General features: G+C 46.6%; 2 protein-coding genes across 2 annotated transcripts; both read left to right on the top strand.

Moving 5' to 3' along the window:
• The first annotated feature begins 2880 nt into the window (after window positions 1–2880).
• Window positions 2881–10878, top strand: LOC146356277 (uncharacterized). Its single transcript, XM_084831274.1, has 2 exons — window positions 2881–8576; window positions 10788–10878. The coding sequence occupies exon 1, from the start codon at window positions 2881–2883 to the stop codon at window positions 5638–5640; it is 2760 nt and encodes a 919-aa protein (XP_084687400.1). The 3' UTR covers window positions 5641–8576; window positions 10788–10878.
• LOC146356276 (uncharacterized) lies at window positions 10825–20620 on the top strand. Its single transcript, XM_084831404.1, has 2 exons — window positions 10825–10915; window positions 14475–20620. Exon 2 carries the CDS (start codon window positions 14481–14483, stop codon window positions 16797–16799), a length of 2319 nt encoding a protein of 772 aa, XP_084687530.1. The 5' UTR covers window positions 10825–10915; window positions 14475–14480; the 3' UTR covers window positions 16800–20620.
• The last annotated feature ends 130 nt before the right edge of the window (window positions 20621–20750 follow it).

Genomic DNA, 20750 nt, shown 5'->3' with positions numbered 1-20750 from the left:
AAAATCTAATTTGATTGGGAAAGACCAAAATTTAGTAGAGGTCAGCAAATAGGCCTGATGGTACATAGCTAGATCTGGAAAACTGAACCCACCTTCATTACTAGGAAGTTGCATCCTTTTTAAAGATATTGTTGGTGGACGGGAACCCCAAAAGAATTTACAAAACAAAGCATTGAGGTTTTGGAAATATTTGCCAAGTATAAGTATAGGGATCCCTCATATAACATAAATAATTGAGGTATGGTATTCATGTTAAGTGTATTCGCCTTACCACATAAACTCAACTTTAAAGATGCCCATCTATCTACATCTCTTGAAATACCATTAATCAACTTGTTTAAATTTAAACTAATCATTTGAGATATATCTCTAGGAATAATTATTCCCAAATAAGTAATAAACTCTGGGCACCGTCAAAATTGCCAATTGGCTAATACACTAGAGTATATCCTGTGTCCAATAGGCATTATTTCCAGCTTTGACCAATTAATTGAATAGCTGGACAATTCACCAAAGGTATTAATCAATTTCATCAAAGCTGGAACTGACGACTGGAGTCTCGAGATAAACAACAAAAGATCATCAGCATAAAGACTAATTTTAAATTCTAGTCCAAAATGGATGAATCCATGAATACTATTATTTTGTCTAATAGCAGATGCTAGGGGTTCCAAACATAAATTAACTATCAATGGGGAAAGAGGGCAACCTTCTCTAGTGCCCCGCCCTAGAAAAAAAGCTGAAAATAAACCGTTGGTCAATACTCTTACTCTAGGAGCTGAGTATAAAATGTTAACCCATTTCAGAAATTCTGTAGGAAAACCAAAATTAGTCAATATAGTAAAAATAAATTTCTAGTGAATTTTGTCGAAGGCCTTTTCTGCTCCCAAGGAAGTGAAGGCTGCCTGATCAGTTCTTTCAGAGTTTAAAGCAACCAGATCAACAACTAATCTAAGATTATCAGCCTCCTGTCTGTTTTTAATAAATCCCACCTGGTCTGGTCTAACCAATACAACCATGACCTGTTGTAATCTATTGGCCAAGATTGCTGTTAATATTTTGATATCCACATTAACTAATGATATAGGTTGATAGTTTGCACATTAGGTATGGTCTTTGCCTGGCTTAGGTATCACAGTAATATAAGCATCATTTAATGATGAAGAAAGGGAGCCTACTTCAAAAATATGGTTATAGAGGTGATACAACTTTGGGGCTAAAAAGCAAAGAAATGTTTTATACCATTCAATTGGTAATCCATCCGGTCTGAGTGATTTCCCAGTATTCATTTTAATAGAATCATAGAATAGTAGGGTTGGAAGGGGCCTACAAGACCATTGAGGCCAACCCTCTGCTCAATGCAGGAATCCAAGTTAGAGTATCCCTGACAGATGGCTGTCCAGCCTCATCTTGAATGCCTCCAGTGTGGGAGAGCCCACTACCTCCTTAGGTCGTTGGTTCCATTGTCATATTGCTCTAACAGTCAGGACATTTCTCCTGATGTTCAGCTGGAATCTGGCTTCCTATAACTTGAGCCCGTTATTCTGTGTCCTGCATGCTGGGATGATCGAGAAGAGATCCTGGCCTTTCTCTCTGTGAAACCTTTCAAGTACATTATTGCATTCATGATTTCCTCTAAATACAAAGGAGCTAAAAGGAGCTGTTGTTGTGAAGAATCTAAACGTGGAAGATGAATCTGAGAAAAAAAAGCGTCCATATCTTGCACTGATACCTTATTACCGGTACTGTAGAGATCAACATAAATCATTAAAAATTGTGAGTTTGTATCTGTAGGAGAAGTATATACCTTACCAATCTCATCTTTAATAGCTGAAATAACATTTTGATGTTGGTGCTGTTCAAGACGAAGTGCAAGGATCTTACTAGGGCATTCACCAAATGCGTGCATGCAGTTTACCATGAGCAGTCATATAAGTGTGCCAGAAGTGGGCTCCTGTCTTATCATAATATTTGCATATCATTATATGTATTGTTTTAAAACAACTTCTCGCTAATGCAAAAGAGCTCTCAAGGCAGTGGGCAGTCTTCAGAAAACATTCTTCATGTACAGTTACATTTAACTATGAAATCCACATTCTGGCAGTGAAGAAGCTCAACTTCCCAGCATCCTTCACACCGTAGCCATCATTGTCTCTTCCTGGTAGCAATACAGTTCTGCCTGGTAGTATATTCCTAGTAGTCAAGTGACAGGATGTTGGCTGCCATATTTGGTGGGATGAGGAGGACACAGTGGGATTGGGTGCATTGATAGGATTAGAGAGTGCTAAACACAGATCAGATGGAGAGTCCTGGCTCAGGGCTGAGTACTGGAGATCATGAAAATGTGTGTGAAGTCTTGGCTTGCCTAGATCATGGTCTTGTAAAGCTGCAAGCTGCTCCTCATCCTCGTTCTAGAAGTTTCTTCTTGGGAGGAATTGGGCAAGCACTCTTGCATTTCAGTGCATGGATTGCAGCAGCCTCACAGAATTGAAATGAATGTAGTCTTGGAAAGGATTTTGATTTACTCTGCATTGGACAGAACATCTCTTTGGAGTCATTGCTCTTGACAGTGCTTTTGGAGATAAAGTTTAATTAGGTTTAGGGAACTGAGGTGTTCCCTTGTAATTCATTCTATCATATTGATTCCATAATTTGCAAGTGCCTTTCTTCTTTGCACTCATATTCTGTTTCTGTTGTTCTTTCAGACAGGGATGTGTGGGAGAAAATAAATGAAAAGACCTCATCAACTGTCTTAGGAAAGCAATAAGCTGCCAGACCTGGGAGAAAATGTTGCGAATCAATATGAGATGAACAAGCTGGAGGGAAACCAAAGAAATAAAGAGTGGAATAAATGTCTTTGATACTCACCTCCATGCAATTATGGTACAACAAAAAACGTCTGAAGAAAAGAGAGAGAAGAAATCTCCTGTGTGCAGAAAAACACCCACTCGTAAATCCACCCTGGATGAACATTGTAAAACCCACACAGTGGAGAAACGATATAAATGTCTTGAGTGTGGAAAGAATTTCAGGTGGAGTTCTGACCTTCTCTCCCATCAGAGGATGCACACAGGGGAGAAACCCTTTAAGTGTCTGGAGTGTGGAAAAACATTTAGTCAGAAGGGGGCACTTACTGTCCATCAAAGAATACACTCAGGAGAGAAACCATTTCAGTGCCTGGAGTGTGGAAAGGGATACTGCCAGAAGGCTGCCTTTCAGTACCATCAAAGAACTCACACCAGGGAGAAGCCATTTAAATGCTTGGAGTGCGAGAAGAGCTTCAACAAGGAGGAGGCCTTTTCTTTACATCAAAGAATGCACAGAGGGCAGAAACCATTTGAATGTTTGCAGTGTGGAAAGAGCTTCAAGCACAAGAAAAGCCTTAGTAGTCATCAGATAATTCACACAGGTGAGAACCCATTTAAATGCCTGGAGTGTGGAAAGAGCTACAACTGTAAGAAGAGCCTCGCAACACACCAGCGAATTCACACCGGAGAGAAGCCATTTAAATGCCTGGAGTGTGGAAAGAGCTTCTTCTGGAAGGTGAGCCTTGCAACACATCAGCGAATTCACACAGGAGAGAAACCACTTGAATGTTTGCAGTGTGGAAAGAGCTTCATTTCCAGGCACAGCCTTAGTCGTCATCAGATGATTCACAGAGAAGACAACCCATTTAAATGTCTGGAGTGTGGAAAGAGTTTCAGTCAGAAGCATGACCTTGCTAAACATCAAAGAATTCACACAGGAGAGAAACCATTTAAATGCCTGGAGTGTGGAAAATCATTCAGTCAGAAGGGGGCTCTTACTATTCATCAAAGATTACACTCAGGGGAGAAACCATTTAAATGCTTGGAGTGTGGAAAGAGATACTGCCAGAAGGCTGGTCTTCAAGTTCATCAAAGAACTCATACCACAGAGAAGCCATTTAAATGCCTGGAGTGTGGAAAGAGTTTCAAGCACAAGGAAAGCTTTACTACTCATCAGATAATGCACACAGAAGGGAACCAATTTAAATGTCTGGAGTGCGGAAAGAGCTTCAGCTGGAAGAGTGCCCTTGAATCACATCAACGAATACACACAGGGGAGAAACCCTTTGAATGTTTGCAGTGTGGAAAGAGATTCCGGTGGAAGGTGAGCTTTGCAACGCATCAGCGAATTCACACGGGAGAGAAAGAGAAAGCATTTGAGTGTTTGCAGTGTGGAAAGAGCTTCATGTCCAGGCCCAGCCTTACTCGTCATCAGATGATTCACAGAGAAGACAACCCATTTAAATGTGTCGAGTGTGGAAAGAGCTTCAGTGACAAGCATGACCTTGCTAGACATCAAAGAATTCACACAGGAGAGAAACCCTTTGAATGTTTGCAGTGTGGAAAGAGCTTCGGTCAGAGGGAAATCCTTAAAAGTCATCAGACAATTCACACGGAAGAGAAACCATTTAAATGCCTGGAGTGCGGAAAGAATTTCAGGCTGAAGGGTGCCTTGACAGCACATAAAATTATTCATCAGGCAGGAAAAGTATATCCATGCCAGAAGTGTGGAAAGAGCTTCAGCTGCCAGTCTGCTCTTAATTACCACCAAAGAATTCACACAAGGGAGAAACCACATCAATGTGTGGACTGTGGGAAGAGATTTTGGAAGAAAAGTGCCCTTAATTGCCATCAAAGAACTCACACAGGGGAGAAGCCATTTCAATGCTTGGAGTGTGGAAAGAGCTTCAGTCTGAAACCATCTCTTACATTACATCAAACCACTCACACAGGGGAGAAACCATATCAATGTTTGGAATGTGGAAAGAATTTCAGATGGAGACGGTCTCTTACATTTCATCAAACTACTCACACAGGGGAGAAAGCATTTAAATGCCTGAAGTGTGGAAAGAGTTTCAGATGGAAGCAAACCCTTTCTTTACATCAAAGAACTCACACAGGGCAGAAACCGTTTAAATGCTTGGAGTGTGGAAAAAGTTACAGGTGGAAGCAAAACCTTACTTCACATCAAAGAACTCACACCGGGCAGAAACCATTTAAATGCTCGGTTTGTGGAAAGAGCTTCTTCATGAAAAGGGACCTCATTTACCATCAAAGAACTCACACAGGGGAAAAACCATTTAAATGCTTGGTGTGTGGCAAGTGCTTCACTCAGAGGGCAACCCTTATTTCACATCAAAGAACTCACACAGGGGAGAAACCATTTAAATGCTCAGAGTGTGGGAAGCGCTTCAGTCGAAGGGATTGCCTTACTAGACATCAAAGAATTCACACAGGGGAGAAACCTTTTGAATGCCTGAAGTGTGGAAATAGATTCCGCCAGAGGGGTGCCCTCCAGTACCATCAAGGAACTCACACACACACCTCTTCGGAGGAAGAGGAAGAGGAGGAATCTGAAGCTCTGGAACGACCCTCTCCCACAGCAGACCTGGGGCAACAGGAGGGATCCTGTGACACCGATGCCGTGTCTGAGATTCCCAGCAAACCATTGAACCCTGTCACGAGGCCCGCTGTGATTCCAGATTCCCCTCCCACGACCCATGGCTCACCAGAGCACCAATCGCAGTGTATCATCTGGGATACTCAGAGCTATGGTGGCAGTTCCTTCCTGACTCCCAGAGTACCCTTTCGCCCAGGAAATACGCAGGACTAAGGGCCACCTCAGGAGGAAGGGTCTACTTACGAGGCAGCCTCAGATACAAGTGTAGAACCAGGGTCAGCCAGAACATATGCTGTTAGTGTTCCCCAGAGTTTTCCTTGGTTACCAGGCCCCCAGACTTATTGGACTCCATTTACGGGTGGGAGGCAGGAGAAAGTGTCTGGATTATAAAAGGAGGTTGAGGCAGGGCACATGTCTTACTTTACATCAAAGAACCCTCACAGTACAAATGATTTAAATACACATGTGTGATTACATCAATCATTCAGTATTTCCATTCTCTATTTCATTTAATTTAATGAATTTAGCAGTGACTAGATTTTGACAGATACTGCCTTCCTTTTACAGTCCCCTGGACCCCCTAAATGTTCTCTGGTGTGTTGGGTGATCCTCTTAACTCAGCGTGGGAGGTGACACCATTGGCTATAGAAGAAAGGGAAATGTTGCAAGAAGTCACATCCCCCCTTCTTTCCACTTGCAGATGCATCTAGTGTATTAATGGGGACTCCTGGAGAATGTGCAGTTGTATGGGGGAAGGGGCTAGCCAAGCACATGACACTTTTCTGCCTGAGGCAAAGGACAAGAAGGTGCCCTCTTCCTTCCCACGGACAACCATCGACCGAAGTGGCAGTTGAATCCTAGTTTAACACTGACACTCAGTGCTCTGTTTCATAAAGTTTTGGAGGGTTCCCCCTTCCAAGAATATCCTTGAAAAGGATCCAGCTTCCAAAATCAAGAAGGTGGTTTTGGCTTTCCAGATCTTGTTTCTATCATCAGGCCTGTTTGTTGATGTGAACTAAATTTTGGTCTTTTCCACTTCGATCTGATTTTCTGCCTTGGTCCGTTTTGGAATCTTTTAACATGGATCCTCTCTCTAAATGGAGGGCACTAGATTCTCGGCACAAATGCATAGGGTTCCTCCCACAGTTACGGTGTTACGGAGGTGAAGCATATAATGTCACGTCAGTTACGTTTTGATCCATTGTCACACGAAATCGACTCTGTGGGGAAACCCGAATTTAAAAATTGGCATGAAGATGTCTTTTTGTGACGGAACAGGATGGACAAGTTGATTTTTTCCTTGGATCGACTAGTGGGGATGATGGGTTTCTGTCATTCTAGGCTTGATGTGCCAAATACGACTTGTGTGCTATTGCTGAATGGCAATACCAGCAAATGCAACATTGCAAGACTCTAGGTTTGACCCAGCTGCGTTTACACCTTCTGAATCTATCGGAAGCACTTCCTGAGGCTGATCAGTCATATCGGCCCATGATCCATGCTTAGAAATACTTCGCATGGGCGGGTTTGGGGCCAAGTGCCAGCAGTATGCTGATGATACACAGCTCTGTCTGAATCAGGTGAGGCTGTGCAAGTCCTGGATCAGTGCCTAGACTCAGTCATGGGCTGGATGAGGGCCAATCAACTGAAGCTGAATCCTGGCAAGACAAAAGCCCTGTGAGTGAGTGGCTCCCGGGTCTGGGAGATGGCCTCATTGTCTGTTCCGGATGGGGTTCCACTCCCTTTGAAAGATGGGGTTCGTAGCCTGACGGTCCTCTCAGATCCATCACTGTCACTGGAGGTTCTGGTGGCCATAGCATCTTGGACTACTTTTTGTCAGCTTTGGCTGGTTCATCAACAACACCCTTTCCTATAGCTTGGCCACAATGGTACAGGCACTAGTAATCTCAAGGCTGGATTACCGCAGTATGCTCTGTGTGGGGCTGCCCTTGAGGCTGGTCCGGCAGCTGGAGCTAGTGCAGATGCAGCAGCTTGGCTGTTGTTGGGAGCTGCCTGTTTTCAGCATGCAACTCCTTTGCTGAGGGAACTGTACTCGCCACCTATTGGCTAATGGGCCAGTTTTAACATTTTGATACTAGTGTATAAAGCCCTAAGCAACTTGGGACCAGGATACCTGAGAGCGCGCCTTCTCCCCTCTCAACCTGCCCAGTCACTGCAGTCATCAGGGGGCATGCTCTGGTTGCTTCCAGATGGACCTGTGGCTGGTTTGGATCCACTCCAAGAAGTCTTCTGTGCGGTAACCCCCTTTCTGTGGAATTTCCTGCTTCTGGAAGTTAGGCAGGTGCCAATACTTTGTTGTTTCTTGCACCTGATTAAAACATCCTTATTTCAGGAAGGCTTCCTTACCTGACCAGCCACAGTTTGAATTGGTGTTCTGTTTTTAAAAATAACAGTTTTGAATATGGAGGGGTTTTTTCCCCTTAGTTTTTATCTTTTATTATACACCACTTCGGAATCTCTGTAGAAGTGGAGTGGTATATAAATGTTGTAAATAAAATGAGATGAAATAAAGTAAATCATAAATAATTGGGGTCTTACATAGGAATGGAATAGGGGACTGGATTGTCCCATTTGGGATCGCCACTTTAGCATCTGCATCTGAAGCAACTATGGATCTCAGGTTCTGCTGTATTTAGTAAAAATTCAGCTGTATACATAGGACCCAGTAGCATCTCTTATTTAAAAAGGGTTTGTCGGCTGATTACTGGAGGTATAGCACACCTAATGCTTCTTTTAACCATATGTTTGGGCAATGCCCCAAAGTTGCCTCTTTTTAGGAGGAGGCATCGAACGGTTTTAAAAAGGCATTCGAGAAATTTATTTATTTATTGCGTTTATACCCTGCCTTTTTTCCTCTTGCAAGGAACCCAAGGCGGCTTACATTATCATCCTCCTCTCCATTTTATCCTCACAACAATCCTGTGAGGTGGGTTGGGCTGAGAGTGTGTGACTGGCCCAAAGTCACCCAGTGAGCTTCCATGGCCGAGTGGGGACTAGAACCCGGATCTCCCAGCTCCTAGTTTAACACTCTTGCCATTACACCACGCTGGCTCTCCTGGAGGAGAAGGCTTTCAATGGCTACTAGTCTGGATAGCTCCATGGCACCTCCAATATCAGAGGGAGTATGTGTATGTACATGATTTGCTGGGGAATTTGGGTGGGAGAGCATTATTGCATTTGGGTCCTGCTTGTGGGTTTCCTGTGAGCAGCTGGTTGGCCGCTGTGTGAACGGAATGCTGGACTAAATGGAACCTTGGGCTGATCCAGCCTGACTTTTATGTTCTTATACAGATGAACGTTGTATTGCAGCAGTCTTTGATATTTACTGGTGTAAATGCCCTCTTAAATTATTTACCTGCTTCCTGGAAGTTAACACACAGTCAATGCAAATGTCTTCTCCGCACACTTAGAAAAGCTCACCTCCTATAATGCAGGGCACCGAGAACCAAGGCTTTTAATGTTTGAACAGACGGTATATAGATGCCCATTGTGAATGCATACTTCCATGGTCTGCTTCTGTTGAAGTTCATGTATACTTCTTAGCCCTATTTTCATTCTATATATCTGCAGTTATTTCATATGTGTGCACTGAACGTGATAATATTCAAATCCAAGCAGTGACATGTTTTCCTTTTGTTGTCATTTCACAGTAAAATGCAATTAAGAACAGCAGCTGGCAGTGGGGTAGCATTCCCCACAGCACTTGAGGAATCAGATGAGATTCAGGGGTGCAGCCCAGGCCAAAGGCCCATACAGCTCTGTCCTCCAAGCAAGGGGAATGGGTGGGGACTCGAGGGGAGTGGAGGAGGATGCTTCTGTGGCCTGGGAATTGGTATGCATTCCCTGTGGGTTTTGCCTATTTGGGGTGGGTGACAGTGGGGTGTTCAGCTTGTATGTGTGGGCAGGGAGCCCGGTGTGTGCCAGGGGAGGTGTCTGAGAACGCATCAGGCATGATGGGAGCTGTAGTGTAGCACAACTGGAGGGGACCAGGCGGGGGGAGGCTGAAGTGAACCTAAGGGTTTTCTGGCGGACTCTGCGAATCTCTTTCCTTCACGCTTTCTGCTGAGAAGAAAGGGGAGAAGCACAGCCGACCTCCCCCGCTTCCATACGGCTGCTTCCCTCCCGGCCTCCTTCTAGCGTATTCAAGGGAGAAAAAGCCGCAGCCGGGAAGGAGCCCACGGAACCCGTGTTCAAGCGTCAGTCAAGGGAGGCCGCCCAGCTCCTGGCCCTCGGTTTTCCGAGGGTTAAGTGAACCGAGCTCTGGCTCCTAGAGCGGCAGGAAGTTCCACGGGTGGGGAGTGGGGACGCTCGGAAGTGCCCCCGCCTTTGTCTTCGGGGAGCGAAATCCGCCCGGCGAGGCTCCCCGGCGAGGGACGAGGGGGAGCCTGAGGGGCGGCGGGGCTCAGGGGCGCGGAAGGTAGGAGGGGGCGCAGGGCATGGCCTTGCTTTGTGGGGGGCACTTCCTGGGGGCATTGGGGGCGCCCTGCAGCCGGGCGCCGTGCGGGGCACCAGGCGGCGCAGGGGCTCGTCCGGTGCCGCCCCCGGAGCGATACGCACGACGGCCCCGTGAGGCCGGCATCTCCCGCCCGGCCAGCGGCCTTCGGGGCCGGCGACTCCCGCAGCCGGCCTCCCTCCCTCGCTCCCTCCCTCGCGGGCGCTCGTGCAGGGGAGAGGAGCGCGCGCGGCGCTCCGAGCAACGCGGCATGCGGCGAAGCGCGCCCCCCCCCGGCGTCTGGGAGAGCCCGCGAGCGTCAGACGCCGGCGTTTGCCCCCGCGACGTCCGCCCAAGCCGGCAGCCGCAGCTGCTCCAGGCTCGAGTCGGGGTACGAAGCGGACTGTACGTCACGGGAACACGCGGGCCCGTGGATTCGCGCCGCACGGTCCGTTTCTTCGCGCCTCGGCCGTGTACGCGCAGGGGGATTTTTCTTTCAGGAGGGCCTGAAGTCCTGGGTCTTGCGGTCCGCAGGGAGGACGTCCCGCGGCGTCGCAGGCTGCTGCGGTTCGCCTCGGGGATGCTTGGCTGGGAAGCTCAGTGTGGCCGCAGCCGCCCCGACGTGAGGCAGTGCCTTCAGTCTTGCCCTTTAGAGGTCTGCTCAAGAACCATCTCTTCATGCAGGCGTTCCCTGCCGGGTGCCCCAGCCGGCATGGGGATGGGTGGCTAGTCATTAATTTACCATGTTTTCAGTCTTACCTTTTCTGTTTCTATCATTTCCGGAAGCCGCTTTGATAACCCGCTTGTATATAGATCTATGCAATAAATAAATAATACAACACGGCTACCTGTGTTTGTCTGTGTGTGTCATAAGAAATGCATTCTTTTTTTTTTCTTTTCCTTTCAGCTTCCAGTGTTCTTTGAGGAGGTGACTCTGGGCTTCTCCGAGGAGGAGTGGGCTGTGCTGGATCCAGGGTAGAGGGCTCTGTGTAAAGGAAGACATGAGGGAGGATTAGAATCACTTGGCCTCTGTCGGTGAGGATCCCCTTTCCCTTCGTTGTGAGAGGAAAATAATGCTTCTCTTGTAGGTCCCACCGAAGAGGGATCTTAGTTCTCCTGCAAATACCTCTAGTTATCCACTGCATTTGTCCCAGACCCTACCTCCTCAGAGCTCTTTGACACTGTTCCACAGTCTTGCCATCATTAATGTTGAACTACTGTACTGTGCTCTGTGGGGGGCTGCCCTTGAGGAGGGATTGTATACTGTGGCTGATGCAGATTGCTGCTGCCAGGTTGGTGTCTGGAATCCAAGAGGCTGTTCCGCCTGGTCAGTGCAGTGGCTCCGGAACCGCTGGAGCATTCTAAGGCCTCCTGTGAGGCCTCGGCAAGGCACTTTGCAGATAAAATTGATCGGATTAGGAGTGTTATTCCTTGTGCTGTGGATACAGTTAGTGAGCAAGAGGCGGTCTGTGGCAAACCGGTTTTGTGGGATCAGTTCCAGCTTCTTCCTTCTGATGAAGTGGACAAGGTACTTTAATCTGTAAGGCCGACCACCTGCTTACTTGATCCTTGCCCATCTTGGCTCATTATGGGCTGCAGAGAGAGATTGGGTGAGGGGATCAGGGTGGTGGTGAACACCTCCCTTGAGGAGGGAGTGATGCCATCAGCCCTCAAGGAGGCAGTGATAAGACCACTCTTAAAGAAGCCCCGCTTGGATCCCCAAGTTCTGAACAGCTTTCGCCCAGTCTCGAATCTGCCATTTTTGGGCAAGGTGATTGAGTGGGTGGTGGCGATGCAGTTGAGGGCACGCTTGGAAGAAGCCGATTATCTAGATCCATTTCAGTTGGGCTTCAGGCCTGGGCATGGGACAGAAATGGCCTTGGTGGCCTTGGTGGATGATATGAGGAGGGCTCTGGATAGGGGCGAATGCTCCTTCCTTGTTCTCCTTGACCTCTCAGCAGCTTTTGATACCGTTGACCACGGTATCCTCCTGGACTGCCTGGAGGGGCTGGACATTGGAGACACCGTATTACGGTGGTTCCGGTCCTTCCTCTCCGGCAGGTACCAGTGGGTAGCACTGGGAGAGGAGGTTTCGGACCCGTGGCCACTCACTTGTGGGGTGCCACAAGGTTCCATCCTCTCCCCGATGCTATTTAACATCTATGTGAAGCTGCTGGGGGCTATCATCAGGAGGTTTGGGGTGCAGTGTCATCATTATGCGGATGACACGCAGCTCTACCTCTCGTTCAAATCTTCACCAAGGTTGGCCGTAGAATCCCTGTGCAAATGTCTGGAGACGGTGAGTGGCTGGATGGGGAGGAATAAGCTGAAGCTGAACCCTGACAAGACCGAGGTACTTTTGGTGGGAGACAAGAGGAGGTTGGGGGATGCTGACCTGGTGTTGAATGTGGCACGGCTACCCTTGAAAGACCAGGTCCGCAGCCTGGGGGTCATTTTGGACTCTCAGCTGTCAGCTGGGTGACCAGCCAGATGGGCGATTAATTAATCAATCAATCAATCCAAAGTTTGGAGCCTGTTACTCCAATATTGTTTGATGTTTGATTTTTACTATGAGCACAGGAAAGGCTGAAAAAAACTGAGTCATTTGATTGATGCAGCTGACCCATTATTGTCAACAGTGATTGGCAGTGGCGCTCCAGCATTTCAGGCAAGGTTTTTTCCTAGCACTAGCTGGAGATGCCAGGAATTGAACCTGGGACATCTTTCATGCAAAGCATCCAAGCTCAAATCAAACTGTCAGTTTCACCTTTAAAACGCTGAACTGTTTGGGACCAGGCTATCTGAAGGACCCCTTCTTGTCACATGATACTGGAGACCTGTTGATATCGCCAGGGGAGGCGTTGCTCCTCATCCCACCACCATCTGAGGCTAGGTTGGGCAGAGTAGGGGGTATGAGAAACAGGGCCTTCTTGCCTGTGGCCCTGTGGAACTCCCTATCTCGAGTTGACTTCCTTGTCCTTCCCTTCCAGTTATCAGTTTGATGGTCTACACTATCGTCTTTCAATGGGGTATTAACATGCTGGATTGTTTTTACTGCTGATACTAAATTTCTCTTGTTTTCTCTCTGTGTTTGGTGCTCTTTATTTGGCTGATTGTTTATTGAGAGCTGTTGGTAGAAATATTATTGTGAGCTGCCTTGGCACACTGCATTAACCAAGGAGCGGCAAATAAATATGTAAAGTATTAGTTGCGTTGTGTGTTGTGGTGTCTCAATTGAAAGAAAACCTAATAGATTTCTCTGTGATGTGATCTGCTCTGTCTACGTTCTCTACTTGAATCCAGGGAATTAGTTTTAAAAAAATGCTTTGAATCAGATGGCTGGGCTATTTAAACCAAGAATGCTTACTCAGAAGGACAGTGTTAAACATAAGAAAATAAGGAGAGCCATGCTGGATCAGGCATTATGTGTGCAAAGTATTAGGATTCCTGGAAGCCCAAGTACATGGATGCAGATTAGCATGAGCAGTGGTGTAAATTTGCCAGAAGAGTCTCGGCCACTGTATTACCATAGTATTTGTATATAATTATATTTGATTATTTAAAAAAACCCAAATATAACATATAAGACAAATAACCTATATGGCAAAAGAAACCTCTAAAGGCAGTGTACAAAATTCAGAAAATATCCTTCATGTACAGTTACATTTAACTGTAACATCCACATTCCTGCAGTGAAGGATTATTATTATTATTTTTTAACTATTTTACCTCTTACATTCACTACTCTGGAATCTGTTATAAATGTGGAGCAGTATACAAATGTTGTGAATGAATTAAAGAAATAAATAAGAAGCTTATCTTCCTGGCATGTTCACACTGGAGCCATTTTTTGTCTCTTGCAGGTAGCAATACACCTCTGCCTGATAGTATATTTATTGTACCAGCCAGTCAAGTGACAGGAAGTTGGGTGTCAGATTTGGTAGCATAAGGAGGATGCAGTGGGATGGGTCCTTGGTAGAACCAGGAATGAGAGTGCAAGAAGCAGTCCAGATGGAGAGTCCTGGCTCAGGGCTTAGTACTCAGGCTCATGACAGTCTATGTGAACTCTTGGCTTGCCCAGATCATGGCCTTGTAAACCTGAAGGCTGCCCCTCTTCCTGACTGTAGATTGGGGGTTTTGGTAGGAATTGGACAAGCACTCCTGAATTCCAGTGCATGAATATTGCAGCAGCCTCACAGACTTGAACTGAATGTGACCTTGGAAAGTATTTTGATTTACTCTGCAGTGGACAGAGCACCTCCTCCTTTTGTGCATCTTGAACTCGGCTAAGCTGAAGCAGAGGTTGCCTTTTTGAATGTGCCCCTGAGCCTTTTTCTTTTCCATGCCTGCTTTCCTCAATGGGGGAGGACAATGCATACCTTTTAAAATGAACTCTGCTGTGATTTGAGCCTTCCATTTTCACATAAATTCTCTTTGGGGTTGTTGCTCCTGGTTATACTTGGGGAAAGAAAATTTGATTAGGTTTAGGCACCTGAAATGTTCCCTTCAAAGGGGTGGGGACATCATGTTGATTCCCTGATTTGCAAGTGCCTTTCTTCTTTGCACTCATGTTCTGTTTCTGTTTTTCTTTCAGCCGGGGATGCGTGGAAGAAAAACAAATAAAAGAGCACATCACATGTCCGAGGAAAGCAATAAGGGACCAGACATGGAAGAGAATGTTGGGAATGGAGAAGGGATGTACAAGCTGGGCGGAAACCAAAGAAATAAAGGGAGGAATAAATGTCTGGATGGTGATCTCCATGCAAGTACGGTACAAGAAAGAACACCCAAAGAAAAGAGAGCGAAGAAATGTCCTGTGTGTGGAAAAATGTTCACTCGTAAATCAGCCTTGGATGATCATTATAAAACCCACACAGTAGAGAAACGATATAAATGTCTTGAGTGTGGAAAGAGTTTCAGACACAGTACAGAACTTCTCAAACATCAGAGAACGCACACAGGGGAGAAACCATTTAACTGTCTGGAGTGTGGAAAAGCATTTAGTCAGAGGGGGGCACTTACTCTCCATCAAAGAATACACTCAGGAGAGAAACCATTTAAATGCTTGGAGTGTGGAAAGAGATACCGCCAGAGTGGTGCCCTTCAATCCCATCAGAGAACTCACACAGGGGAGAAGCCATTTAAGTGCCTGGAGTGTGGAAAGAGCTTCAGCTGGAAGAGTGCCCTTGCATTACATCAGCGGATACACACAGGGGACAAACCATTTAAGTGCCTGGAGTGTGGAAAAAGCTTCAGATGGAAGGTGACCTTTGCAACACATCAGCGGATACACACAGGAGAGAAACAGAAACCATTTGAGTGTTTGCAGTGTGGAAAGAGCTTTGTGTCCAGGCACAGCCTTACTCGTCATCAGATAATTCACAGAGAAGACAACCCATTTAAATGTCTGGAGTGTGGAAAGAGCTTCAGCGACAAGCATGACCTTGCTAGACATCAAAGAATTCACACAGGAGAGAAACCATTTGAATGTTCGCATTGTGGAAAGAGCTTCAGTGAGAGGAAAAGCCTTATAAATCATCAGGCAACTCACAAATTTAAATGCCTGGAGTGTGGAAAGACCTTCAGTCAGAGGCAAAGCCTTACAAATCATCAGGCAACTCACACAGGAGAGAAACCATTTAAATGCCTGGAGTGCGGAAAGACCTTCAGTCAGAGGCAAAGCCTTACAAATCATCAAGCAACTCACACAGGAGAGAAACCATTTAAATGCCTGGAGTGTGGAAAGAGCTTTAGCTGGAAGAATGCCTTTACAAGACATAAAGTTATTCACAGTGGGGGAAAACAATATCAGTGCCTGAAGTGTGGAAAAAGCTTCAATTGCCCATCTGCTCTTAATCTCCATGAAAGAACTCACACAGGAGAGAAACCATATCAGTGCGCTGAGTGTGGAGAGAGATTCTGCCGGAGTAGTAATCTTAATCGCCACCAAAGAACTCACACAGGGGAGAAACCATATCAATGTGCTGAGTGTGGAAAGAGCTTCAGTCTGAAAGAGTCTTTGACATTTCATCAAACGACTCACACAGGAGAGAAACCATATCAATGCTTGCAGTGTGGAAAGAGTTTCAGGTGGAGGAGATACCTTTCTTTACATCAAAGTACTCACACAGGGGAGAAACCGTTTAAATGCTTGGAGTGTGGAAAGAGTTTCAGATGGAAGGCATACCTCTCTTTGCATCAAAGTACTCACACAGGGGAGAAACCGTTTAAATGCTTGGAGTGTGGAAAGGGTTTCAGGTGGAAGGCATATCTTTCTTCACATCAGAGAACACACACAGGGCAGAAACCATTTAAATGCTTGAAGTGTGGAAAGAGCTTCTGCATGAGAATGAGCCTCAGTTGCCATCAAACCACTCACACAGGGGAAAAACCATTTAAATGCTTGGTGTGTGGAAAGTGCTTCAGTCAGAGGGCGCGCTTTTCACTACATCAAAGAACTCACACAGGGGAGAAATCTTTTAAATGCTTGGAGTGTGGAAAGTGCTTCAGTCGAAGGGATTGCCTTACTAGACATCAGAGAATTCACACAGGGGAGAAACCTTTTGAATGCTTGGAATGTGGAAAAAGATTCCGCCACAGGAATACCCTACAATACCATCAAGGAACTCACAAAGAGACCTCTTCGGTAAAGGAGGAGTCAAATACCCCAGAACAACCCTCTCCCAGAGCAGATCTGGGGCAACATGAGGGATTCTGTGACAGTGACAACTCGTCTGAGGTTCCTGACAAACCATTCAACCCCGTCACGAGCCCAGCCGTAACTCCAGATTCCCCTCCAACCACCCATGGCTCACCAGAGCTCCAAGGGCAGTGTATTATCTGGGATACTCGGAGCCATGGTGGTAGTGCCTACCTGACTCCCAGAATACCCTTTTGCCCAGGAAATACACAGAAGTAAGGGCCTACTCAGGAGGAAGGGTCCACTTACGAGGCAGCCTCAGATACAACTGTGGAACCAGGGTCAGACAGAATATACATTCTTAGTATTCCCCAGACTTTTCCTTGTTTACCAGCCCCCCTAGAGCTATAAGACTCGAATTAACGGGTGTGAGGCGGGAGAAACTATTTCAGGGTCTGGAATATTAAAGGAGCTTGAGGCAGAGTGCATGTCTTAGTTTACATCAAAGAAGGCTCACAGTACAAATGATTTAAATACACATGGGTGATTGCATTAATAATTCCTTTTAAGGATGTAATATATTATTTATACATTGTAATGGATGGGATCCCATTGGGGGCTTGCGCAACTTACATATTCCAGGAACCAGCATTTTGATTGTTTTGGTGCTTGCCCCTGGATGTGCTACGTTGTGGTCACACGTGGACTGGGGCCAGCGGACCTTGGCGTAGTGGACTGGTGCCAGTGGGGCTGGCTGCGCATGCAAGGCCCCAACTGGATCCAGCCGATTACTTCCAACTGGGTCTTTGGATAGGAAGTTTATAATTTAGCAGTGACTAGATTTTGACAGATACTGCCTTCCTTTTACAGTCCCCTGGACCCCCTAAACGTTATCTGGAGTGTTGGGTGATCCTCTAGCTCAGCATGGGAGGTGACACCTTGGGCTATAAAAGGAAGGGGAATGTTGCAAGAAGTCACATCCCCCCTTCTTTCCACTTGCAGAAGCGTCTAGTGTATTAATGGGGACTCCCAAAGAACGTGCAGTTGTATGGGGGAAGGGGCTAGCCAAGCACATGACACTTTTCTGCCTGAGGCAAAGGACAAGAAGGTGCCCTCTTCCTTCTCACGGACAACCATCAAACGAAGTGGCAGTTGAATCCTAGTTTAACACTGACACTCAGTGCTCTTGTTTCATAAAGTTTTGGAGGGTTCCCCCTTCCAAGAATATCCTTGAAAAGGATCCAGCTTCCAAAATCAAGAAGGTGGTTTTGGCTTTCCAGATCTTGTTTCTATCATCAGGCCTATTTGTTGATGTGAACTAAATTTTGGTCTTTTCCACGTCGATCTGATTTTCCACCTTGGTCAGTTTTGGAATCTTCTAATGTGTGTGGGTCCTTGCTCTAAATGGAGGGCACTAGATTCTCGGCATAAACGCAGAGGGCTCCTCCCACAGTTATGTTGTAAGAGTCGTGAGGAATATAATGTCACGTCAGTTACGTTTTGATCCGTTTTGTCATGCAAAATCGACTCTATGGGGAAAATCAAATTTAAAAATGGGTATGAAAATGTCTTTTGTGGTGGAACTGGACAGACAAATTGCTTTTTTTCCTTGGATCAACTAGTGGCTGGTGATAATGGCTTTTTGTCATTCTTGGCTTGGTGTGCCAAATACAACTTTCCTGCTATGGCTGAATGACAGTACTTACAAATGCAACATTTCTTAGACTCTAGGTTTGGCTTCTTTTACAACTTCAGAGTCTATTGGAAGCACTTCCTGAGTCATATCGGCCCATGATCCATGCTTAGAAATACTTACCATGGGCGGGTTTGGAGCCAAGTGCCGTCAGTATGCTGATGACACACAGCTCTGTCTCCCTGTGACATTTGAATCAGGTGAGGCTGTGCAAGTCCTGGATCAGTGCCTAGACTCAGTCATGGGCTGGATGAGGGCCAATACACTGAAGCTGACTCCTGGCAAGATGGAAGCCCTGTGAGTGAGTGGCTCCCAGGTCTGGGAGGTGGGCTCATTGCCAGTTTTGGATGGGGTTCCACTCCCTTAAAAGATCAGGTTTGTCACCTGAGGGTATTCTTAGATCCATCACTGTCACTGGAGGTTCTGTTGGCCATAGCATCTTGGACTACCTTTTGCCAGCTTCAGCTGGTTCATCAGCAACACCCTCTCTTAGACAGAGATAGCTTGGCCACAGTAGTACAGGCATCAGTAACCTCAGGGCTGGATTACTGCAGTACACTGTATGTGGGGCTGCCCTTAAGGCTGGTCTGGGGGCTGGAGCTAGTGCAGAATGCAGCAGCTTGGCTGTTGTCAGGAGCTGCCTGTTTTCAGCTTGCAGCCCCTTTGCTAAGGGAACTGCCCTGGCTGCCTATTGGCTAATGGGCCAGTTTTAAGGTTTTGGCACTAGTGTATAAAGCCCTGAACAACTTGGGTCCAGGATACCTGAGAGAGTGCCTTCTCCCCTGTCAACGTGCCCAGTCACTGCGGTCATCAGAAGGGATGCTCCTGATGGTTCAGCATGGACCTATGGCTGGATTGGAGTCCACTGGAGAAGAGCCTTCAGTGCAGTGGCCCCCTTTCTGTGGAATTCCCTGCCTGGAGGTAAGGCAGGCGCTAATACTGCCTTGTTTCTGGCGCTTGCTGAAAACATCCTTATTTCAGGCAGCCTTCCTTAACTGACCAGCCATGGTTTTTAGCGGTGTTCTGTTTTTTAAAATAACAATTTTGATTATGGAGTTTTATTTTTTCTTCTATCTTTTATTTTTCACCATTCCGGAATCTGTGTAGATGTATAGAAATATTGTAACTAAAATTAAATGAAATAAAGTAAATAATAAATACTTGGTGAATGAATATTATACATGAGGTCTTAAGCAGGAATGGAATAGGGAACTGGATTGTCCCAATTTAGATTGCGACTTTAGTATCTGTATCTGAAGCAACTATGGATCTCAGGCTCTGCTGTATTTCAAAAAGAATCTTGTGTGCATGGGACCCAGCAGCATCTGATTTAAAAAGGGGCTGTCCAAGTTGGGTGACCGCTGGAGATGTAACACAGCAAATGCTGCTTTTAACCGTATGTCTGGGCAGTGCCCAGTGGTTGCCTCTTTTGGGGAGGAGGCTTCGAATGGCTCTAAAAGAAATTCTTGGAGGAGAAGGCGGTCAATGGCTTCTAGTCCAGATAGTTCCAGGGTACCTCCAATATCGGAGGCAGTATGCCTGTGCACACAATTTGCTGGGAACTTGAGTGGGAGGGTTAGGGGTGGGGCTGGTTCGCCACTGTTCCCAACACCCTCCTGAGCCAGCCGTCACTTACGATCATGGGACCTATCCCACAGTAAGGGGCTCTCCTCTCTGCAGAGAATCTGTGCCAGGCTGGAAAAATCCACTCCAGGGGGAAAAAAAAAGCACTGGAAGGGTAGGCTTAGCCAGAATGGCCCAGGCAGATATAAGAACATAAGAGCAGCTGTGCTGGATCAGACCAAGGGTCCATCTAATCCAGCATTCTGTTCACGCAGTGGCCAACCAGCTGCCCACGGGAAACCCCCAAGCAGGAGTAGTAGCCATGGGCAGCCTAGCCCCGAAGGACTGCGTCCAACCCCCTTTTAAAGCCATCTAAATTGGTGGCCATCACTACATCTTGTGATACTGAATTCCGTGCAGTGTGAAGAGGTCCTTCCTTTTATCTGCCCTGAATCTCCCGCCAGTCATCTTCATGCGATGACCCCAGATTCTAGTATTATGAGAGTGCTTCTCTGGCCACCAGGAACAAGCCTTGCATCCTCTTGCAAGGAAGGGAAAACCGGGGTTCGGGTCATTTAACCCTTGGGAGGGGGACTGAGGGGCAGAACCTGGCCTGCCTCTCTTCACTGAACCTCTAAAACGGGCGAGGGGGGTGCCAGTCAAGAATGCTCTGCTGTAACCACTGAGCCTTCCCATTGGTTATGTTGGACTGCAATTCCCATCACTCCCAGTCAGCATGGTCAGCTAAAACGGTTAAAACTTGTAGCTGATAGTCACGCTGGCTGGGCGTGATGGGGGTTGTAGTCCAACACATCTGGAAAACACCAAGCTGGGGGGAGGCTGAAGTGAACGAACGGGCTTTCTGGCAGACTCTGCGAATCTCTTCCCTTCATGGCTTCTGTTCAGGAGGAGGAGAAAAAGATGGTCCCCTCCCGGCCTTTGTCCCAGTGCATTCAAGGGAGAAAAATCCGGAG

The sequence above is a fragment of the Heloderma suspectum genome, chromosome 2 (genome assembly GCF_057233095.1).
Source record: "Heloderma suspectum isolate Gila_16-S chromosome 2, 16-S_ref, whole genome shotgun sequence".
NCBI lineage: Eukaryota > Metazoa > Chordata > Lepidosauria > Squamata > Helodermatidae > Heloderma > Heloderma suspectum.
This window is presented reverse-complemented; position numbering and strand designations above follow the sequence as displayed.